Source organism: Entelurus aequoreus, linkage group LG13 (genome assembly GCF_033978785.1).
Source record: "Entelurus aequoreus isolate RoL-2023_Sb linkage group LG13, RoL_Eaeq_v1.1, whole genome shotgun sequence".
NCBI lineage: Eukaryota > Metazoa > Chordata > Actinopteri > Syngnathiformes > Syngnathidae > Entelurus > Entelurus aequoreus.
In genome coordinates, this window is record NC_084743.1 from 52,274,252 (window position 1) to 52,300,483 (window position 26,232).

At 35.8% G+C, this 26,232-nt stretch overlaps 1 protein-coding gene across 2 annotated transcripts in view; it reads left to right on the plus strand.

Annotated features, from left to right (window-relative positions):
• Positions 1-26,232, plus strand: part of LOC133663903 (homeobox protein meis3-like) — a 95,743-nt gene that overhangs the window by 21,118 nt on the left and 48,393 nt on the right. The window contains exons 3-5 of one of the 2 annotated variants that reach the window (XM_062068630.1): positions 12,257-12,328; positions 12,408-12,617; positions 25,004-25,093. In XM_062068630.1, the coding sequence (XP_061924614.1) occupies positions 25,082-25,093 (12 nt within the window). In that variant the 5' untranslated portion in view covers positions 12,257-12,328; positions 12,408-12,617; positions 25,004-25,081. Of the gene's footprint in view, positions 1-12,256; positions 12,329-12,407; positions 12,618-24,628; positions 24,874-25,003; positions 25,094-26,232 lie in introns of those variants that run through there. The other variant, XM_062068629.1, reaches the window with a different exon arrangement.

Sequence of the window (26,232 nt, forward strand, 5' to 3'; positions counted from 1 at the left end):
TAAAGTTATTCGATGGATTATAGCTTTTGTTTTGAACTTTATTACACCTTGGAGCGCTTTTTCCCGTCCATTGTTTTCCTGCTTTCGCTATCTGCGCCTAATGACTGAGCTACGTGACGTAATTTATTGTGATGTCCCACGGAGTATTTCTGGTCGGGACGGGATTCGAATAAAGAATCAACTCTTTTCCTTTACTATAGTGGTCTCGATAACGGGTGCCGGTTCTCAAAAAGGGATTCGAGTCCGAGGACTCGGTTCTTTTCTTATCAAACAACCGGGAAAACCGGTTTCGAGTATCATCCCTACTTAGTACCGTATCAGTACAAATGTAAAAGGTACTCATACTCTAGTTGTAGTGGACGATACTGCAAATTTTACGATCGATCCGAGATTAAGTTACAGGACTAGTATTATCAATGACGATACTGTAGATTCCTCGCTGTTCATGGATGTGAAAAATCACAAATAATGGACGCACCTATAAAAATGGCAATTTTTCACGTTAGGCAATACCGATCCGATACCGATACTTTGAGCAAATATACCTAATTTGTCTGCTAAAATTTAAAACATTGTGTATTTCAAAATATGCAGGGTACCCGCGGGGTCTTAAAAAGTCTTAAATCCAACAATTTAATGTCTAAAATTCTCATAATATCTCATAAAAGGTCTTAAAAATGATTTTGAAATGTCTTAAAAATCGATTCCTGTTACTTTTATTTAAAACATGCATAAACTTCAGTCTTGCTTTTAAATATAACGTAATTACAAAATGAAACCAAAGTAGGCAACCTGTGCTGTAGGGTCAGAATTAATCGCAAGCCACCTAGTGTGCGGTGCGCGCGCATCTATGTGTTCTTGCAGCCTACGATGGTTAAGTGCAAGTTCAACGATTTTGTGGCTCCAGAATGATCCATTTCATGCATGCTCAAAGCGGGTTAATGGAAACGTATAAAGAGTTTAGGACCCGGATGTAGAGCCATCAAGGAGAGAAGTGTTTGTAAACATTTCCGTGCAAGTAAATGGAATGATAATGTGAAAGTCAAAAATCTGGGACAAGTCCGTCTCAAAAGCTGCTGAAACGTCACAAACACATCAATACAGGATCAACTTATCCCCTCAAAGGAGTGTTATGTGGGTAAAGTGGCGCCGATTACCAAAGGAGATTATTATGAGATGTTTACTAGTGAAATTATACTATTACCTTCAGTAAGCACACGCTAAATTCTCTGTGGTAGTAGTGTACTCACAACAGTAAAACTTAAAAAAACAAACATATTTCTCTTATATTATTTATATTATTTATTCTAATAATTTCAGGTCAGCTTCTCATGCCCAATATTTTCTCCAGGGTTGATACAGCAAGTGACATTAAAAGCTATAGAGGTTGTCTGTTTAGTGTTTACACTCCGTTTGTGGTGGGGTGAGGAAAGAAGGGAAGATTTGCAAATGTCATCTTGTCATGCTTTAATAAAAACTAGTCCTAGTTTGTTAGCAATATGTTTTCAAAAAAGTTACAAAAACAGGTCAAATCTTTTCATACATACCAGATACAAAATGAGCTGAGCAAGTTAGAATGTTATCCACATTATTCACATTCAAATTCTGTTTGGGGCTTGCAAGCCAAATCGCCTTCTTTCTTTTTAGACAATGGCTCTGTCTGCACTCTCTGTTTTTCACAACTTTGTTCAGATACGTACTGTAGATGTTTTTTAAAAAAACACTGCAAAAGTGAAACATTTAGCTTTAGCATAGATGCTAACAGTCCCTTTCACAGACAATATATTGTTGTGCTTTCCTCTACCATTGCTGACATTCTGGTTGTTGTTACATGAAAACACTTGATATGAAGCCTACTGTTTGCAAGAAAACAGTTCTTTGGCAAATCTAAAAAATGGCTGTTATTATGTTTGCTAATATTATTTTTCAATCAGCAGTTTGTTTAACCATTTTGTTTTCCAATGTGAAAGGGCAGTGAATTAATTCATATACTTACAATTCTTCTGGCCCTCCGGTTTTCCTTTATGTCTTTGTACTTTTTTGTCAGTATTGATATTAAATGGTTTTAAAATATATTCATTATGGTCTTAAAAAAGTATTTAAAATGTTTTACATTTGACTTGTTGAAAACTGCACAGTCTCTATTATAGCATGCCGCATAGCATAAAGAATACAAGACAGAGTTATGTTTTTCAAACTCTGCAGTATATTGAGGTAGTGGCATGAATAACAATATAGTGAAGATAATATAACAGAACAAAAACATGACAAAGTCCACGAAAATGGTGTTTCAAACCATAAAAAAGGAAATGACTACATTAATAAAAGCATTAAAAATTATTATTAAAAACTACAAATAAAATACAAACTAATTCACAATTAAGTTACATGAACATATTAATGTGAAAATACTGAAGATGTAAAGAACACTTGTATTATAATCCTTGAACAAAGTAACAGTGAAGCTAAATGTATTAATCACTGAATGGAGAACTGTGGGTGGGATTAAATAAGTTATCTTCTTCTCACTCCCTTTCAGGCAAAACTGGATCATCATGCGTACATACTGTACAAAACCCAAAACCAGTGAAGTTGGCCCGATGTGTAATTCGTAAATAAAAACTGAATACAATGATATGCAAATATTTTTCAACTTATATTCAACTGAATATTAAGCTTTTCAGGTGGAATTCTTTCCCATTCTTGCTTGATGTACAGCTTAAGTTGTTCAACAGTCCGGGGGTCTCCGTTGTGGTATTTTAGGCTTCATAATGCGCCACACATTTTCAATGGGAGACAGGTCTGGACTACAGGCAGGCCAGTCTAGTACCCGCACTCTTTTACTATGACTCCACACTGTTGTAACACTTGGCTTGGCATTGTCTTGCTGAAATAAGCAGGGGCGTCCATGATAACGTTGCTTGGATGTTGCTCCAAAACCTGTATGTACCTTTCAGCATTAATGGTGCCTTCACAGATGTGTAAATTACCCATGTCTAGGGCACTAATACACCCCCATACCATCACAGATGCTGGCTTTTAAACTTTGCGCCTATAACAATCCGGATGGTTCTTTTCCTCTTTGGTATGGAGGACACGACGTCCACAGTTTCCAAAAACAATTTGAGATGTGGACTCGTCAGACCACAGAACACTTTTCCACTTTGCATCAGTCCATCATAGATGAGCTCGGGCCCCGCAAAGCCGGCAGCGTTTCTGGGTGTTGTTGATAAATGGCTTTGGCTTTGCATAGTAGAGTTTAAACTTGCACTAACAGATGTAGCGACAAACTGTAGTTACTGACAGTGGTTTTTGAAGTGTTCCTGAGCCCATGTGGTGATATCCTTTACACACTGATGTCGCTTTTTGATGCAATACCGCCTGAGGGATCCAAAGTCCGTAATATCATGGCTTACGTGCAGTGATTTCTCCAGATTCTCTAAACCTTTTCATGATATTAAGGACCGTGAATGGTTAACTCCCTAAATTCCTTGCAATAGCTCGTTGAGAAATGTTTTTCTTAAACTGTTCGACAATTTGCTCACACATTTTTTTCACTAAGTGGTGACCCTCGCCCCATCCTTGTTTGTGAATGACTGAGCATGTCATGGAAGCTGCTTTTATACCCAATCATGGCACCCACCTGTTCCCAATAAGCCTGTTCACCTGTGGGATGTTCCAAATAAGTGTTTGATGAGCATTCCTCAACTTTATCAGTCTTTTTTGCCACTTGTGCCAGCTTTTTTGAAACATTATGCAGGCATCAAATTCCAAATTAGCTAAATTTGCAAAAAATAACAAAGTTTACCAATTCAAACGTTAAGTATCTTGTCTTTGCAGTCTATTTAATTGAATATAGGTTGAAAAGGATTTGTAAATCATTGTATTCTGTTTTTATTTACGATTTACACAACGTGCCAACTTCACCAGTTTTGGGGTTTGTAAGTTACATTAACATCCATTCATCCATCCATTTTCTACCGCTTATTCCCTTCGGGGTCGCGGGGGGCGCTGGAGCCTATCTAGGCTACAATCGGGGGGAAGGCGGGGTACACCCTGGACAAGTCGCCACCTCATCGCAGGTTACATTAACATATTAACGTAAAAATACTGAACATGTAAATAACACTTGTATTATGCATTTGTATTATAATCCTTGAACAAAGTAACAGTGAAGCTAAATGTATTTATCACTTAATAGAGAACTGGGAATGGGATTAAATACATTATTTTCTTCTCACTCCCTTTCAGGCAAAACTGGATCATCATGCTTGCAGACTGTACATTACCTTTTGCATTGTATTCCATCCATCCATCCATCCATTTTCAATTAATATTATCATGTGTTGTTACCTTGTACTTCTTTTTGTGTCATTGTCTGAAATAATGAATTTAAAAAAAAGAACACTCAAGAAAAGCATCCAACATTGACACGTTCCCTTATCCACAAGTTTAATTACTTTTTTACACTGCGTTCCTGTTCAGGATATATATGATCTCAAACAGCTAAAACATTTAAGTATCAATATTTTTATTGGAGAGTCGATGTTACAGAAAAAAATCTGCTATCGGCGCTAGCGATATTTCAGTATCGATCCGAACATCACTGACGGAATGGCCTTGTTGATTGTATCAGTATCAATGTGATACAGATACTATAACCTTGGTATCGATACTATGGATGTTTGGATGGATCCGCCCACCCAAACAGGGTTAGGCTGCAGGATTATTGGATACATGTGGATTATTGGTGTAAAAGTATGGGAGGCCGAGCAAAGTAGGGTCTCAAAATGCAATTCCATGCGTCCAGATGACCCAGAAACTAGAGCGGCGCACGCTCATAAAACTACTCCCCCCAACCCCCCACCCCTTAACTTTTAGCCCTCTCTGTTTCTTTCCCTCGTCTTTTCTTTCTCCATCACTCCGCTCCCACTCTGTCATGATGCGGGCAGTGGAGGGTCACACTTCTCTGATGTTTTGGGTGCTTGTGTAAGGTTTTCCAGAGGTCAAGGCAGCCATATTTTCTTAATGGCGGAGTCACTGGAGTCAACAAGGCTGGGTGGCCTTGCAGCCCACTACCTTCTCTAGCTGAACAAAGGATGTGTGCCCTCAAACAGCTGTTTGAACACATTAGTTGCTTCTTGTCAACGGGCAGCATCCTGTTGATGCTGAAATATTAGCATAACCTCCAGGATATACATACACATATACAGCAAAGCACTCATGAAGGTACACACACACTGAAAGAATACTTTTTTTTAAATCCGCTTTCCCGTTTTAGTTCATAATTTACATTATCTGGGTTTCCGGGGGTTATTAAATAGCATTAAAAGTCATTAAATGGATTTTGCAAAACTTAAGACCTTAAATGGCATTAAACATCATTACATTTAATGCCCAAAGGCATTTAAAAAAACCAATACAATTGAAGGTCTGGGCCAAGGGTTGGCAACCCAAAATGTTGAAAGAGCCATATTGGACCAAAAAATAAAACATCTGTCTGGAGCCGCAAAAACTTAAAAGCCTTATATAAGTGTTATAATGAAGGCAACACATGATGTAAGTGTCTATAATAGCTATATTAGCCTACTATCAAAGGCTGACGCAAAACTTTGTTGACAGAAATGTTGTGTTTTAATTTTCATTCTACATATTTTTGCAACATTGCAGATCATTAGTAAAACGGAGGCTTTTCACAGGATGAGATAACTCCTGGAAATTACTGGCTCAGAATGGCCAAAGGTTTAGATGTGTGTCCAAGTTTAAGGAAACGGCTGGCTGTCTTCTTCTAACGGCTTTATTACAATCTTTGTAAGCTGGGTAACATTTGCTGTGGTCTGGAACAACATGGCACACCAACAATTATAGACCTGTTTCTCTACTTCCACAATTTTCTAAAATCATTGAAAAACTGTTCAATAACAGATTAGAAAGTTTCATAAATAAAAATAGAATACTCGAAGAGAACCAATATGGATACAGAGCTAATGTTTCAACTTCAATGGCTTTAATTGAAATTACAGAAGAAATTACCAATGCAATAGATAGTAAAAAATGTGCAGCAGCGGTTTTTATGGATCTAACTAAAGCATTTGACACAATTAATCACAATATTTTAATCAAAAAACTAGAACGATATGGCATCAGAGGGTTAGTCTTAAACTGGATAAGAAGTTATCTAACGAACAGGAAACAATACGTGAAGCTAGGCGAACACACGTCTACAACGCTAAATATATCCTGTGGTGTACCTCAGGGATCAATACTAGGACCTAAATTATTCAATCTCTATATAAATGACATTTGTAAAGTTACAAAAGATTTAAAGTTAGTATTATTTGCGGATGATACAACAGCGTTTTGTTCAGGAGAGAACACACAGGAGATAATACAAATAATAACAGAAGAAATTAACAAATTAAAAAGATGGTTTGACAAAAACAGACTATCGTTGAATCTTAGTAAAACTAAAATAATGCAATTTGGTAACAGTAGAAGAGAAAGTCAAACACAAATACAAATAGACGGAATAGAAATTGAAAGAGTAAACGAAACCAAATTTCTAGGTATAATGATTGATGATAAATTGAACTGGAAATCTCACGTAAAAAATATACAACATAAAGTTGCAAGAAACACGTCAATAATGAATAAAGCAAAACATGTTCTAGACCAAAAATCCCTTCATATTCTCTACTGCTCGCTAGTGTTACCATATCTGAGCTACTGTGTAGAAATATGGGGAAATAATTACAAAAGTACACTTCATTCATTAACGGTGTTACAAAAAAGATCAGTTAGAATAATACATAATGTTGGATATAGAGAACATACAAACCCTTTATTTATTGAATCAAAAATACTGAAATTCCACGACGTAGTGAATTTGCAAACAGCTAAAATTATGCACAAAGCCAACTATAACCTGCTACCCAAGAATATACAACAATTCTTCTCAAAAAAAGAGGAGAAATATAATCTTAGAGAAAAACGTAATTTAAAACATTTGTTTGCACGTACAACACTTAAGACCTTCAGTATATCAGTATGTGGAATTAAATTATGGAATGGATTAAGCAAAGCAATCAAACAATGTACTAATATGATACACTTCAAGAAACTCTTCAAACTTAAAGTGTTTACAAAGTACAAAGAAGAAGAACCATGACAAACATTCTCAATTTATTTCATCCATCCATTCATTCATTCTTAAAGTAATCTTACTTATCTCATCATATGAAATATGACTTACTTCACCAATTATTATTATTAAATTCTTACTATTATTTATTTATTTATTTTTATTGTAATTACTTATGGAGTTTATTGTGAAAAAATTGTGAACAGGAAGTGAACAAAAAGATTTGCAACTGTTATGTAAAGAAAAGGGGTAGGATTAAATAAGCTCTGCTTCTTCCTACTCCTTTTCGAACATGTTGAAAAGAAACTGGAAATTGTGATGTATCATGTTGTATGCTTGCATGTTCGAAATAAACTCAAACTCAAACTCAAACTCAACAACTATGACAAATGCAGCCAATATTACATACAGATAACGTGTCATGAGACATGCACATATAAATTAAATACACATAAGACATAAGTAAAGAAAATTAAATTAACTCAATTATGCCTACAAACGAGGCATAAGGATGCAATATGAACATACATCTAGCCTAAATAGCATGTTAGCATCGATTAGCTCGCAGTCATGGGTTGACCAAATATGCCTGATAAGCACTCCAGCAAATCAATAAAATCCACAAAGCTCACCTTTGTGCATTCACGCACAGCATGAAACGTTTGTTGGACAAAATGAGATGAAGAAGGAGTGGCATAAAACACGTCTTTCTGTGGCAGCATCGGAGAAAGTTGTACATGTAAACAAACTACGATGAGTTCAAGTATAGCTGAAATTAGTAGGACAAAACGGTGCTTGCCAAATACTCTCATCAATGAAGCATGTATAACATAAACAGTGGGATTTCTAACAAGTAGGAAGGTCTGTGTCATGTTTGTTCTCCTACAGAAAATATATTAAAACTAAAAATATTTTTTTTTCTTCATATTTTTCCATTTTCACACATCTCTGAAAGAGGGCCAGGGAGCCACTAGGGTTGCTGACCCCCGGTCTGGGCTGACGGTCTATATGTCAATTACCGTATTTTCTGGACTATAGAGCGCACTGGTATATAAGCCGCACCCATTTAATCTTAGTAAAAAAATATTAAAAAATCCATATATTATACGTTGTGAAATTAGTTATTTACACAGAAACATTTTGTAAATATTTATTTACATACGTTAATTGTTTTCAAACAGTGTCTGTAACACGGCAGTAAAACAGCTGATCAAACAAAACAGAAGTCATCGTCATGGACCCACTAGCTGCAGAAGCTAGCTCTCCAATGAGCGAAACAGACCCAGTAACTCCACGGTGACGTTTTAGTGAATTTATTGAGGAATTTGTGAAACTGAAACAATACAAACAGAATGCCACTTGTAAACGTGTTCGCATATTAGCTAATGTTAACGACGCTAGCTTCATTACATCACGATAGTGCGTACAAATATGCATGCAACACTCTACAGACATCACACACGGGACGGTTTAGTAATTAAGAATTGTTTTAGTTGTATTGTAAAACGTACAAAAATTGCTAGGAGTGATCCATGAAGAATCCATACGAGTAAAAAATGCTATGGACGATTAGAATTCACAACGGCACTTCTACTGCCGGTTCAAAGCTTTAAACAGCAGGAAATGTTTATAGGCATTCACTCAGCTGCACCTGCAGTGAGCAAACTCGTCCAAAAGATGGCGCCATAGCACAAACAATACCACACCATTTAAGTGTCTTTGCTTGTGTTTAATGAAACCTATTAACTTTATGGCCGTCAGCGAAGAAAAATCCATTAATTAGCTGCACTGTTTTATAAGCCACACCGTTCAAAGCCTATGAAAAAGTAGCGGTTTATTGTCCGGAAATTAATCTGACAAAACAATGAAAATTAACTCAATAAATTTGCCGTCATTGATAAATTACTACGTCTGTGTGGTTCTTTTCTTAGTCTCTAGCTTTCAAACTTGCTGCAAGAGGTCTCACTGTGTGCTAGTGTTGTCCCGGTACCAAAATTATTTTGATATTTTTTGGTGCTTTTCAAAACTTTTCTAAATAAAGGGCACCACAAAAAATTGCAATATTGTCTTTATTTTAACAAAAAATCTTACGGTACATTAAACATATGTTTCTTATTGCAAGTTTTTCCTTAAATAAAATAGTGAACATACAAGACAACTTGTCTTTTATTGGTAAGTAAGCAAACAAAGGCTCCTAATTTAGCTGCTGACATATGCAGTAACATATTGTGTAATTTATCATTCTATTATTTTGTCAACATTATTAAGGACAAGTGGTAGAAAATGAATTATTAATCTACTTGTTCATTTACTGTTAATATCTGCTTACATTCTCTCTTAACTTGTTTTATCTACTCTTCTGTTAAAATGTAATAATCACTTATTCTTCTGTTATTTGATACTTTACATTAGTTTTGGATGACACCACGAGTTTGGGTATCAATCCGATACCAAGTCGTTACAGGATCATACATTAGTCATATTCAAAGTCCTCATGTGTCCAGGGATCCAATTGTAATCTGCAAGAGAGTAACAAGTTATGTAATATTTCAACCATCCAAGATTATCATTGTCTAATGCCGACAATTTTGTCTATGCAGGCAATTGTAAGATTTTGGCTATATATAATGTTTTATCTGCAGTAGGACATGGACATTAAATTAGTTTTAAGTGGCACTTACAAGGGCATTGGAAAGCATTAAATTAGACGTGCTGATACCTGCAGAAACCCTGATTAATGTACTCAAAAATAAGCAATACAGCATTCCCTCTTTTATTGTGGTTAATTGATTCCGGACATGATCACAATAAACACATTTCCACAAAGTAGGAATAATTAATTATGGAAGATTTTCATAGCGAGAGCATAAAAACGTGGTTACGACCTTCTAAAACCGTTTTTCAACATTACGAGAGCCCTCAAGGCATGAAATAAGACCCATATGGGTCACCATTACACTCTTTTAATCCAACATACTATTGCTGGCTGAGGCTGAGCCTATCAGTGGCCATGATACTGAACAGCGCACTCTGATTGGTTTGACTAACGCAACTGTAATATTGATATTTAAAATTTATTTTGCCATCGTTATGCTATAAAATGTTTGATTTAAGCTAAAAATGCTTTAAAGAAACGTGATTAGGCAAAGACGCAATATTTCAAGCGCAATGTGACGAGGTATGACAGTTAAACATCAAAGATGAAGCAAACTTGAATGTATATTTTATTTTGCCAGTATTGATCTACAAACCCCATTTCCATATGAGTTGTGGAATTGTGTTAGATGTAAATATAAACGGAATACAATGATTTGCACATTTTCAACCCATATTCAGTTGAATGCACTACAAAGACAACATATTTGATGTTCAAACTGATAAACATTTAGTTTTTTTGCAAATAATCATTAACTTTAGAATTTGATGCCAGCAACACGTGACAAAGAAGTTGGGAAAGGTGGCAATTAATACTGATAAAGTTGAGGAATGCTCATCAACACTTATTTGGAACATCCCACAGGTGAACAGGCAAATTGGGAACAGGTGGGTGCCATGATTGGGTATAAAAGTAGATTCCATGAAATGCTCAGTCATTCACAAACAATGATGGGGCAAGGGTCACCACTTTGTCAACAAATGCGTGAGCAAATTGTTGAACAGTTTAAGAAAAACCTTTCTCAACCAGCTATTGCAAGGAATTTAGGGATTTCACCATCTACGATCCGTAATATCATGAAAGGGTTCAGAGAATCTGGAGAAATCACTGCACGTAAACAATGATATTACGGACCTTCGATCCCTCAGGCGGTACTGCATCAAAAAGCAACATGAGTGTGTAAGGGATATCACCACGTGGGCTCAGGAAAACACTTCAGAAACCCACTGTCAGTAACTACAGTTGGTCGCTACATCTGTAAGTGCAAGTTAAAACTCTCCTATGCAAGGCGAAAACTGTTTATCAACAACACCCAGAAACGTCGGCTTCGCTGGGCCTGAGCTCATCTAAGATGGACTGATATAAAGTGGAAAAGTGTTCTGTGGTCTGACGAGTCCACATTTCAAATTGTTTTTGGAAACTGTGGATGTCGTGTCCTCCGGACCAAAGAAGAAAATAACCATCCGGATTGTTATAGGTGCAAAGTTGAAAAGCCAGCATGTGTGATGGTATGGGGGTGTATTAGTGCCCAAGACATGGGTAACTTACACATCTGTGATGGTATGGGGGTGTATTAGTGTCCAAGACATGGGTAGCTTACACATCTGTGATGGTATGGGGGTGTATTAGTGCCCAAGACATGGGTAACTTACACATCTGTGATGGCGCCATTAATGCTGAAAGGTACATACAGGTTTTGGAGCAACATACGTTGCCATCCAAGCAACGTTACCATGGACGCCCCTGCTTATTTCAGCAAGACAATGCCAAGCCACGTGTTACATCAACGTGGCTTCATAGTAAAAGAGTGCGGGTACTAGACTGGCCTGCCTGTAGTCCTGACCTGTCTCCCATTGAAAATGTGTGGCGCATTATGAAGCCTAAAATACCACAACGGAGACCCCCGGACTGTTGAACAACTTAAGCTGTACATCAAGCAAGAATGGGAAATAATTCCACCTGAGAAGCTTAAAAAATTTGTCTCCTCAGTTCCCAAACGTTTACTGAGTGTTGTTAAAAGGAAAGGCCATGTAACACAGTGGTGAACATGCCCTTTCCCAACTACTTTGGCACGTGTTGCAGCCATGAAATTCTAAGTTAATTATTATTTGCAAAAAAAAATAAAGTTTATGAGTTTGAACATCAAATATCTTGTCTTTGTAGTGCATTCAACTGAATATGGGTTGAAAAGGATTTGCAAATCCTTGTATTCCGTTTCCATTTACATCTAACACAATTTCCCAACTCATATGGAAACGGGGTTTGTATATTTTGGATGGAATCTAAAGTTTCATGGAACCTTTGAGTGTTTTAGCACAAACTAAACCCCACAAGTTAAACTGAATGTTTTTTTTTATGAATATGTAGAAATGACACCACAAACATTGGTGTGATTAATAAATTAATACATTTTCCTATTGAATGTTTGTGATGTAAATTCCTATCATGTCCATCAACAGCTGATGACATCACTTGGAAAAGCATCAAGATCTTGCTAGGAATTCCCCTGCAGACAAAGCCAGACTTGAGAAGTTAATCCTTTTGATTCATTGTCAACAAGTCAAAACAAGCAACTTTTTTTTTCTTCTGTCCTGCTTGCAATGGATGTAGGAGGGGGTGGGTGGCTGTGATCACCCCCACTGGAACACCTGCACCCCGCGGAGTTGAAAGCCCCCTCAGGTCCTCGCAGCACCAGACTCACTAGCGACCCCACGCTCTCACTCCGTGCCGCCCATGGAGCCTCCTGTCCGGGCTGCTGTTCCCCGCCAGGCCGCCGGTGATTGAAGTGCGGCTGCCTGTTGGCCATCGCAGCGGGAGCCGGTAAAGAAGCGCATTTGGAATAATTATGATGTTACTGAGGTGTCATTTACAACACAACACTCTTGAATTTGGCTTTTCCAGCAGTGGGTGAGATGTTTTTCCCCCCCTCTCTTTTGAGTGAAAACGAAACCAAAAGCGAGGACCAATTGGTAACATTTGTGCTGCGTCAAAAGGCTGATCCATGTGGGATAGACGTGACAATAAAACACTTTAAAAGCTATTATCACACGTCATCAAGCACAATTTATGGCCGACAACGTGTGCCAACCTTTAAATTAGTCTCCTAATTAGCTGTGGGCGATACTGCAAAATGTGATATCGATGCAAACAAATACAGGGCCAGTTTGGTCAACACTGATACCGGAGATGATTGAAATATGCTATACTTTGCCTTAAATTTGTTAATTAATATCATAATCACAATGTAACACCGGGAAAATAAACAAGTTTATTTGTGAACAATTTTAACAATATGCAAAAACAACAATATACGATGCGGCGAGATCAAAGAGGTATCCTTTTATTTACTGCTGTTAGTGATCGGGTTGGACGATACTGCAAATATTCGTATCGATCCGATAACAAGTAACTGATGCTTTTTACTGATTTTTTTTTTAGACCCATAAATGATTATATGAATTATACTATAATTTGTTGAGCACATGATAACAATAAAAAATATATATTTGTTGAATATTTTTGTTGTTAATATTATTGTAAGCCAACAAAAATAACAATAGCAACAAAATGATACAATGATACCCATTTATTGGATTGAATTGTCAATAGAAAGTGCAAAAATAAGTAAAACTACCATTTGCCCTCCTGTGTCAACACAACAATACATAAATATACTGTAGAATAAAAATATATAAATATTCATGTAATAGAGTCTTGCTTTTCACTAATGTGAGTAAATTATGGCTGCACCCCTAAAAATAACTTTAGAAATGCATTTTGTTTTGATACTCTAAGCCCCAAAATATGCCTTTTACAGTTATTGAATGAATTTTTAATTGAGTTTTACACATTAAAAAACAAATACAGGCAAGCGGTATACAGTATTGTCAACACTGATGCTGAAGATGATTGACATATGTTATACTTTGCCTTTAATTTGTTAATTAATATCATAATCAAAATATAACACCAGGCAAATAAACACGTTTATTTGTGAACAATTTTAACAATATGCAAAAACGACAATATATGATGCGGCGAGATCAGAGAGGTATCCTTTTATTTGCTGCTGTTAGTGATCGGGTTGGACGATACTGCAAATATTCGTATCGATCCGATAACAAGTAACTGATGCTTTTTACTGAATTTTTTTTTTAGACCCATAAATGATTATATGAATTATAATATAATTTGTTGATCACATGATAACACAATGAAAATATAGTTTATTAATAAATTATCTAATATATTTTCAATTTTTTTGTTAATATTATTGTAAGCCAACAAAAATAACAATAGCAACAAAATGATACAATGATACCCATTTATTGGATTGAATTGTCAATAGAAAGTGCAAAAATAAGTAAAACTACCATTTGCCCTCCTGTGTCAACACAACAATACATAAATATACTGTAGAATAAAAATATATAAATATTCATGTAATAGAGTCTTGCTTTTCACTAATGTGAGTAAATTATGGCTGCACCCCTAAAAATAACTTTAGAAATGCATTTTGTTTTGATACTCTAAGCCCCAAAATATGCCTTTTACAGTTATTGAATGAATTTTTAATTGAGTTTTACACATTAAAAAACAAATACAGGCAAGCGGTATACAGTATTGTCAACACTGATACCGAAGATGATTGAAATATGTTATACTTTGCCTTTAATTTGTTAATTAATATCATAATCAAAATATGACACCGGGCAAATAAACACGTTTATTTGTGAACAATTTTAACAATATGCAAAAACAACAATATACGATGCGGCAAGATCAAAGAGGTATCCTTTTATCTGCTGCAGTTAGTGATCGGGTTGGACGATACTGCAAATATTCGTATCGATCCGATAACAAGTACTGATGCTTTTTACTTAAAATTTTTTAGACCCATAAATGATTATTTGAATCATACTATAATTTTTTTTTTATCACATGATAACAATTAATATATGGTTTATTAATAAATTATCTAATTCATTTTCCGTTTTTGTTGTTAATATTGTTGTCAGCCAACAAAAATAACAATAGCAACAAAATGATACAATAATACCCATTTATTGGATTGAATTGTCAATATAAAGTGCAAAAATTAGTAAAACTACCATTTGCCCTCCTGTGTAAACACAACAATACATAAATAAACTGTAGATCCAAAAATATATAAATATTCATGTAATAGAGTCTTGCTTTTCACTAATGTGAGTAAATGATGGCTGCACCCCTAAAAAATAACTTTAGAAATGCATTTTGTTTATAATATTTGTATATAAAATTTTGTAATATTTATTCTACACATTTTTACAACATTGTAAAACATTAGTAAATCAGAATGTGAGATAACTCCTGGAAATTACTGGCTTTTAATGGCCAAAGGTATAGATGTGTGTGTCCAAGTTAAAGGAAACGGCAGACTGTCTTCTCATGATAGATTTATTACCATCTTTGGCAAGCTAGGTAATGTTTGCTGTGGTCTGGAACAACATGGCACACAAACAACTATCAGAAATGCAGCCAATATTACATACAGATAATGTGTCATGAGACATGCAAAAGTAAATTATTTACAAAGAGGATAAAAGTAAAAAGGAGCTGAAATATACCTACACATGAGGCATAATGACGCAATATGAACATACGGCTAGCCTAAATAGCATGTTAGCATTGATTAGCTCGCGGTCATGCACTGACCAAATATGCCTGATGAGCATTCCACACAAGTCAATAATATTAACAAAGCTCACCTTTGTGCCTTCACACACAGCATACAACTTTTGGTGGACAAAGTGAGACAAAGAAGGAGTGGAAGATTTTACATGTAAACAAACTGTTGCGTCACAGTCCACACTACGGTGAGTTCAAAAACCGCAGAAATTAGTAGGACAAAACGATGTTCACCAAATACTCTCATCAGTGAAGCATACACACAAATATATTAAACTGTGGAAACAATTGGAAAGGTGTGCGTCATGTTTCTCCTGAAACAAAAAACATACTAAAACAAACAAAAAAAATGTTCCCCCATCTTTTTCTATTTTCAATCCTTTTTTAAAAATGCTCCAGGGAGCCACTAGGGTGGCACTAAAGAGCCGTGGGTTGCTGACCCCTGGTCTAGGGGATCAAAGCCACTACTACTGCGGAACAACAGAGGACAGTTTCAAATATTTGGGAAATGTGCTATTATATTCTTATCAGTGACAGAGCAGGAAGGGGCTACATTTGCAATAACATTTCATATGAACTACCCTGTTATTCATGAAGTGACGTTTTACATGCACCTCTTTAAGCTCAGTATCCCCCCCCCTCTTCCCCCCGCACCTGCAAATAACAATTCAGAAATATAACACTATCAACAATGTGAACAACACACACCAAAATATCAATAAACAACTAAACATTGACAAAAACGTAAAAATATTGATCTCAGCACACTGATATCAATCCGATACTGAAACTATCCTTGATATTGATACGACTGACACTGCATCGATCCACCAACCTTAAACATGGTGGACGCGACTAACAGGGTTGGGGTTTACTACAAATTTTAAGTGTTTGATACCAAGTCAATACAGAGCAGTTGCCAATACTGATATCAATCATTTTACTTCTAAAATGTTCAAACTCTTTGAATGAAACTAGAAGAGATCTATCCCGCTAGTATCGACCAGTTACAGTTACCAGTTACCGTTACAAGGGTACCCCCTTGATATCGATACGATATCAATATGATCGTATTGTATCATACCTACCCCTACTTCTTAGGAGGGTATAAAGCAAATGTTGGTAAGAATTCGATACTAAGTAAACATGGCCAGTATATCTGATACTAATACCACTTTTACTAAAAAAATATTAGTATCATGAAATGAAATATAGAGGAGCTGGTAGTGCCCAGATACTGATACTGTTTCTTGGTATTGATACAAATGTCATTTGTATCAATACCAAGAAACAGTACATAGATCATAAAATAATGCACAATTTGCACTACTACTAATTTGTAGGCTTGCACATTTTGGAACGGATACAAAACAAATAAATATATCACCAGTATCGCTGATACCGGTACTGATAATACCATGTTATTCATGAAGTGACGTTTTACATGCACCTCTTTAGGCTCAGTCTCTCCCCCCACCCTCTTCCCCCCGCACCTGCAATTAACAATTCAGAAATATAACACTATCAACAATGTGAACAACACACACCAAAATATCAATAAATAACTAAACATTGACAAAAACGTAAAAATATCGATCTCAGCACACTGATATCAATCCGATACTGAAACTACCCTTGATATTGATACGATTGACACTGCATCGATCCGCCAACCTTAAACATGGTGGACGCGTCTAACAGGGTTGGGATTTACTACACATTTTAAGTGTTTGATACCAAGTCAATACAGAGCAGTTGCCAATACTGATATCAATCATTTTACTTTTAAAATGTTCAAACTCTTTGAATGAAACTAGAGGAGATCTATCCCGCTAGTATCGACCAGTTACAGTTACCAGTTACCGTTACAAGGGTACCCCCTTGATATCGATACTATATCAATATGATCGTATTGTATCATACTTACCCCTACTTCCTAGGAGGGCATAAAGCAAATGTTGGTAAGAATTCGATACTAATGAACATGGCCAGTATATCTGATACTAATACCACTTTTACTAAAAAAATATTAGTACATGAAATGGAATATAGAGGAGCTGGTAGTGCCCAGATACTGATACTATTTCTTGGTATTGATACAAATGTCATTTGTATCAATACCAAGAAACAGTACATAGATCATAAAATAATGCACAATTTGCACTACTACTAATTTGTAGGCTTGCACATTTTGGAACGGATACAAAACAAATAAATATATCACCAGTATCGCTGATACCGGTACTGATAATGGTACTTTTTACTCAAAAATATTCAAGATCATCGAATGAATGAATGAAAAATATCGATCTCATCGCGCTAATAATGCCAATATACTGATATTACCTCTGGGTATTGATCAACATTTGTATCGATCCTATTGCCCATTCCTCTTTGCAGCACCTCTCAAGCGCCATCAGATTGGATGGGAAGTAGAGCTGTGAATCTTTGGGTGTCCCACGATTCGATTCAAAAACGATTCTTGGGGTCACGATTCGATTCAAAATCAATTTTTTTTTTCAATTCAAAACAATTCTCGATTCAAAAACGGAAAAAAAATAAAATAAAATAAAAAAATATATTTTCCCAATTCAAAAGGATTCTCTATTCATTCAATACATAGGATTTCAGCAGGATCTACCCCAGTCTGCTGACATGCAAGCAGAGTAGAAGATTTTTGTAAAAAGCTTTTATAATTGTAAAGGACAATGTTTTATCAACTGATTGCAATAATGTAAATTTGTTTTAACTATTAAATGAACCAAAAATATGACTTATTTTATCTTTGTGAAAATATTGGACACAGTGTGTTGTCAACCTTATGAGATGTGATGCAAGTGTAAGCCACTGTGACACTATTGTTCATTTATTTTTATTTTTATAAATGTCTAATGATGGATGGATGATGAGGGATTTTTTATCACTGCTATGTTGAAATTGTAACTAATATTGATACTGTTGTTGATAATATTCATTTTTGTTTCACTACTTTTGGTTTGTTCTGTGTCGTGTTTGTGTCTCCTCTCAATTGTTCTGTTTATTGCAATTCCGAGTGTTGCTGGGTTGGGTTTGGTTTTGGAATTGGATTACATTGTTATGGTATTGCTGTGTACTGTTTTGTTGAATTGATTAATTAAAAAATAAAAAATATATATTTTTTTTAAATTATAAATAAATAAAAAAATAAAAAAGTAGATTTTTTAAAAATGAGAATCGATTCTAAATCGCACAACGTGAGAATTGCGATTCGAATTCGAATCGATTTTTTCCCACACCCCTAATGGGAAGCATTGGTTTTAATCCAGGATGTTTCTGTACATTGCTGCATTCTTTTTAGTCTAGTCAGGGAGGTGACCAGGAACCTGATGGTCACTCTGTCAGAGCTACAGCATTCCTCTGTGGAGAGAGGAGAACCTTCCAGAAGGACAACCATCTCTGCAGCAATCCACCAATCAGGCCAGTATGGTATAGTGGCCATACAGAAGCTATTTCTTAGTAAAAAGTTTTCCAAAATGCACCTGAAAGACTCTCAGACCATGACAAACAAAGCTGTCTCGTCTGATGAGACAAAGATTGAACTATTTGATGGAAACCAGGCACCGCTCATCACCAGGCTAATACCAGTGAAGCATGGTGGTGGCAGCATCATGCTGTGGGGATGGGTTTCAGCGGCAGGAACTGGGAGACTAGTCAGGATAGAGGTAAAGATGAATGCAGCAATGTACAGAGACATTCTGGATGAAAACCAACGCTTCCCATCCAACTTAAGGTAGCTTGAGAGGTGCTGCAAAGACAGATGGGCCACATTTGTGGCATCGTATAAAAAAAAAATTGAGAATGTAATTGCTGCCAAAGGTGCATCAGAAAAGTGTTGAGCAAAGGCTGTGAATACTTGTGGGTTTTCTTTTTTCAACTTTGCAAAAAAAACAAAACATTTTCACATTGTTATTATGGGGTATTGTCTATAGAATTTTGAGGACAAAAAAATAATAATTGGAAAACGTGAAGCATTGTGAATACTTTCCAAACACACATTGTAGACGTGTGTTCGCCTCGCTTCACGTATTGCTTCCTGTTGGTTAAGTAGCTGTAAGTGTGTTATGTACATGGGATTTTGAGGACACACATACATTTCAAAATTCTATATATAAATCAAAATTCTCTCCATATGTACCCAGATATTTTCAAGCTCACTGACCCCGAACGGGACAAGCTGTAGGAAAGGGATGGATGGATGAATGAATGAAACAAATGACAGAACGCACGCTTGTATCGACCCGATACGTGTACCGATATGATTGACGCGTGTATCGACCTTCCGGCCCACCCCTACTTGTAATTAAACTAGATTATCGGCCGATAAATGCTTTAAAATGTAATATCGGAAATTATCGGTAGCTTTTTTTTTTTATCTGTATGTTTTTTTTTATTTTTATTTTTTATTAAATCAACATAAAAAACACAAGATACACTTACAATTAGTGCACTAACCCAAAAAACCACCCTCCCCCATTTACACTCATTCACACTCATTCACACAAAAGGGTTGTTTCTTTCTGTTATTAATATTCTGGTTCCTACATTATATATCAATATATATCAATACAGTCTGCAAGGGATACAGTCCGTAAGCACACATGATTGTGCGTGCTGCTGGTCCACTAATAGTACTAACCTTTAACAGTTACTCATTTTCATTAAATACTAGTTTTTATGTAACTGTTTTTATATTGTTTTACTTTCTTTTTTATTCAAGCAAATGTTTTTAATTTATTTATCTTATTTTATTTTATTAATTTTTTAAAAAAGGACTTTATCTTTACCATACCTGGTTGTCCAAATTAGGCATAATAATGTGTTAATTCCACGACTGTATATATCGGTATCGGTTGATATCGGTATCGGTAATTAAGGGTTTGGTCCATATCGGAGTATCGGATATCGGCAGGCTGATATTATCGGCGATAAATGCTTTTAAATGTAATATCGGAAATTATCGGTATCGTTTTTTTTATCTGTATCGTTTTTATTTTTGTATTTTTATTTTTATTAAATCAACATAAAAAACACAAGATACACTTAAAATTAGTGCACCAACCCAAAAAACCTCCCTCCCCCATTTACACTCATTCACACTCATTCACACAAAAGGGTTGTTTCTTTCTTTTATTAATATTCTGGTTCCTACATTATATATCAGTGTGCATGTTGTCTGTCTATCTGTGTTGGCCCTGCGATGAGGTGGCGACTTGTCCAGGGTGTACCCCGCCTTCCGCCCGATTGTAGCTGAGATAGGCTCCAGTGCCCCCCGCGACCCCGAAGGGAATAAGCGGTAGAAAATGGATGGATGGATGGATGGATGGATATATATCAATACAGTCTGCAAGGGATACAGTCCGTAAGCACACATGATTGTGCGTGCTGCTGGTCCACTAATAGTACTAACCTTTAACAGTTACTCATTTTCATTAAATACTAGTTTCTATGTAACTGTTTTTATGTTGTTTTACTTTCTTTTTTATTCAAGCAAATGTTTTTAATTTATTTATCTTATTTTATTTTATAAATTTAAAAAAAAAGGACTTTATCTTCACCATACCTGGTTGTCCAAATTAGGCATAATAATGTGTTAATTCCACGACTGTATATATCGGTATCGGTTGATATCGGTATCTGTAATTAAGGGTTTGGTCCATATCGGAGTATCGGATATCGGCAGGCTGATATTATCGGCGATAAATGCTTTTAAATGTAATATCGGAAATTATCGGTATCGTTTTTTTTTTAATCTGTATCGTTTTTATTTTTGTATTTTTATTTTTATTAAATCAACATAAAAAACACAAGATACACTTAAAATTAGTGCACCAACCCAAAAAACCTCCCTCCCCCATTTACAGTCATTCACACTCATTCACACAAAAGGGTTGTTTCTTTCTTTTATTAATATTCTGGTTCCTACATTATATATCAGTGTGCATGTTGTCTGTCTATCTGTGTTGGCCCTGCGATGAGGTGGCGACTTGTCCAGGGTGTACCCCGCCTTCCGCCCGATTGTAGCTGAGATAGGCTCCAGTGCCCCCCGCGACCCCGAAGGGAATAAGCGGTAGAAAATGGATGGATGGATGGATGGATATATATCAATACAGTCTGCAAGGGATACAGTCCGTAAGCACACATGATTGTGCGTGCTGCTGGTCCACTAATAGTACTAACCTTTAACAGTTAATTTTACTCATTTTCATTAAATACTAGTTTCTATGGAACTGTTTTTATATTGTTTTACTTTCTTTTTTATTCAAGAAAATGTTTTTGATTTATTTATCTTATCTTATTTTATGAATTTAAAAAAAAAAGGACTTTATCTTCACCATACCTGGTTGTCCAAATTAGGCATAATTCAATTCAATTCAATTCAATTATTTATTTATTTCGTACTTGGATGTGTACATTTCAACAACATTTCAACAATCTCACATACCTTACTGCATTCAATACACAGCCATGTCGAAAAGGAACAGGATGAAGAAAATCTTATATTTCCTGCCCCTTCGCACAAAAGAAACATTTTCTTGGTATCTCTTTGCCGGTAGTGCATTAGAACATCCAATGCAACAAATCAATACAAAACAATATATCACATATGCACACACAGGCACCCACACCCACACGCACCCACCCACCAGGGGCGTAGACTCTAGAGTAGTAAAAAAGGCTACAGGACATGTATGACCCAGTTGACAAGAAAAGTTATTGTTGCCTAAAAACTACAAGTTTGTACCCCTACCCAGTGCACACACTCATAGAAATTAATAGAACAAACAATCAATGAAAAGAATAAACAAGCAAGATAAGTTGAACAAAAAATAAACAAACAAAACAAAAACTGAAAAAATAAGGCAATCACTCAAACCAAACAAACTGAAAAAGAACAAGGCAATCATCCAAACCAAACAAACTGAAAAAGAATAAGGTAATCATTCAAACCAAACAAAACTGAATAGAACAAGGCTATTATAACAAGGTATCATTCAAACCAAACAAAGCTAAGAACAATGTGATCATTCAACCAAGGATCCATAGTGCATGTCGATAAAGAAAAAAAAAAAAAAAAAAAAATGAAAGGAAAGCTAGACTATACAATACCTACAGTCATGTAGGATCATGTAAGCGTTGTTTTTTTTGTGTGTTTATTATTATTTTTATTTTTTATTTTTATTTTTTTCCCCTTATTTTTCCCTTTGCGTCCCTTTTGTCAGTGCTCATATAACATCATAGTTCTGTTTTTAAAGACTTTTTTTAATTGAAATGTGTTTTTACATTGCTTTATTTCATTGTGGAGAGAGTTCCAGAGTTTTACTTTTTTTTAATAATGTGTTAATTCCACGACTGTATATATCGGTATCGGTTGATATCGGTATCTGTAATTAAGGGTTTGGTCCATATCGGAGTATCGGATATCGGCAGGCTGATATTATCGGCGATAAATGCTTTTAAATGTAATATCGGAAATTATCGGTATCGTTTTTTTTTATCTGTATCGTTTTTATTTTTGTATTTTTATTTTTATTAAATCAACATAAAAAACACAAGATACACTTAAAATTAGTGCACCAACCCAAAAAACCTCCCTCCCCCATTTACACTCATTCACACTCATTCACACAAAAGGGTTGTTTCTTTCTTTTATTAATATTCTGGTTCCTACATTATATATCAATATATAACAATACAGTCTGCAAGGGATACAGTCCGTAAGCACACATGATTGTGCGTGCTGCTGGTCCACTAATAGTACTAACCTTTAACAGTTACTCATTTTCATTAAATACTAGTTTCTATGTAACTGTTTTTATGTTATTTTACTTTCTTTTTTATTCAAGCAAATGTTTTTAATTTATTTATCTTAATTTTATTTTATTAATTTTTAAAAAATGACTTTATCTTCACCATACCTGGTTGTCCAAATTAGGCATAATAATGTGTTAATTCCACGACTGTATATATCGGTATCGGTTGATATCGGTATCTGTAATTAAGGGTTCGGTCCATATCGGAGTATCGGATATCGGCAGGCTGATATTATCGGCGATAAATGCTTTTAAATGTAATATCGGAAATTATCGGTATCGTTTTTTTTATCTGTATCGTTTTTATTTTTGTATTTTTATTTTTATTAAATCAACATAAAAAACACAAGATACACTTAAAATTAGTGCACCAACCCAAAAAACCTCCCTCCCCCATTTACACTCATTCACACTCATTCACACAAAAGGGTTGTTTCTTTCTTTTATTAATATTCTGGTTCCTACATTATATATCAGTGTGCATGTTGTCTGTCTATCTGTGTTGGCCCTGCGATGAGGTGGCGACTTGTCCAGGGTGTACCCCGCCTTCCGCCCGATTGTAGCTGCGATAGGCTCCAGTGCCCCCCGCGACCCCGAAGGGAATAAGCGGTAGAAAATGGATGGATGGATGGATGGATATATATCAATACAGTCTGCAAGGGATACAGTCCGTAAGCACACATGATTGTGCGTGCTGCTGGTCCACTAATAGTACTAACCTTTAACAGTTAATTTTACTCATTTTCATTAAATACTAGTTTCTATGGAACTGTTTTTATATTGTTTTACTTTCTTTTTTATTCAAGAAAATGTTTTTGATTTATTTATCTTATCTTATTTTATGAATTTTAAAAAAAAAGGACCTTATCTTCACCATACCTGGTTGTCCAAATTAGGCATAATAATGTGTTAATTCCACGACTGTATATATCGATATTGGTTGATATCGGTATCGGTAATTAAAGAGTTGGACAATATCGGAATATTGGCAAAAAGCCATTATCGGACATCCCTAAATTAAACTAAAAGGGGCCCTCGAGCACAGAAAAACAAGATGACGTCATTTTAATGTGATAATAGCATTATATACAGTTTGTAGAATAAAGAGTTATCTTCGTGGAAATGCAGCAAATTAGTTGGGTTTTTTTTTTCCAAAGAAGAAGAAGAAGGTGGGGGTTTGTCTGCGTGATGAGGAGGAGGAGTAAAGCAGGCGGAGGGATGAAGGGTAGGGGGAGCAAGAAGAGACCCCGTCGCGTTTTGACCCTCGGAAACCTTCCTGCACGCCGCCACCATCGTCACTCCTCCTCCTCCTCCTCCTCCTCCTCCTCTTCTCCTTCTTCTTCTTCTTCAGCCTGAAAAAAACAAAAACACCAGCGGTGACATTTTGCACTTTGCACGCCTGGACACTCGCCTTCTCTCCCCGACCGCGTGGACCGAGCATCCCCCCGACCGCTGGAGCAGCACACAGCCGCACGGAGAGGCGCTGCGGGCGGAAGCGAGCAGCTTGAGGAAGCCGCCGCTCTCTGGACTTAACACTGGAACATATTTACGTTTAGGTGCGACATTTTGTAGTGCAGTCGGCTAATTATGGTGTAATACTCACCAAGATGCCTTATATCTATTTTTCATACTGCATGGTTAAGAAATTATATCAGTCTTTTGAAAACAACGTTACATCTTTTCCAGAGCACCGAGGCTGAGCTTGCTGGACTATAGCCGGGCAGAGCATCATCATCTCCGGGGAAGAACCGCCTGGCGAGTCGCATGGAGAAGAGGGTAGGTCGATACTTTCTTTGTGTGCGTTTTTTATTTTAGTTAATCACGTTTATGCTTTTTTTTACACCAACACTTGACTGGGTTAAAAAAATAAATACTAGGCTAATTATTAGTAAGGAGTTCACTTTTGCACAAACCTGCAGGCCCAGAAGGGTGCTGACCCAAGCTATTTGGGTGTTAAAGCAATGTTCATAAGTTGCAAAAAAAAAAAAAAAAAGAGGCTTTTGAACTTTTAAGGGGGTATAGTTTAGCATTCGTGGAGGAGACTGTGGAGGCATTTATGTATTTGTTGGGTTTTTGGCACTGGAAATACATAATAGGGTTGTTGTGTCAATCTGAATGCACACAGGGGTTAGATAGTGCGGGTCATTAAGAGGAGGAGAGCAGAGGCGGCTCTTCAACTCAGTAAGTAGGTCAGTTTTTTTGCTACACTGATTCACAGGCATGGAGCAGGAGAAGTGAGGCTGCAGGCTGAGACCTCACAGTGCAATTAGAGAAACACACACACACACATTTATTTACACTGTGCACTTGCATCCGAATTTTAAGATAATCATTGCAAGAAATTTCAAATCCAAAATAATGGTCATGTACATTTGGGAAATTTTGTGGTTTCAAACACACTGCGCTTTTCTTATTTAATTAAAAACATTTTTGCACTTAGAATAATGTATGAAAACCAAGTCAATGACTTTTTACTATTTAATACATGTTATATATATTTGATTCTATACTTGTGCAATAGTTTTGGAAAAAAACTCACCAAATGAGTTGGAAAATAACTTTTTCAATAATAGTACTTAATAGATATATTACAACTAAAATAAAAACATAGATAATAAAATAATGCAAATAAATAGTTATGGTTGAGTAATTTCTAATGATAATTAAACATCTTAGAAGTCTCAAATAGAGTTAAATACACTTTTACATTTATTCAAGAACTTTGTTTTGATTGTACTATTAAAACGTGCATACAATATAGTCTTTTAATGTGGAATATAAAAGAAAGTTACTTAAAAGTGGAATGACTATATAGGCTTTTTTTTTTTTAAATAAAAAAAAAAAAGAAAATTACATGTTGTAACAAAGGGTGTTCTTGCCACTTGAAGCCTATTTACCAGCTCCGGGACTTAAAA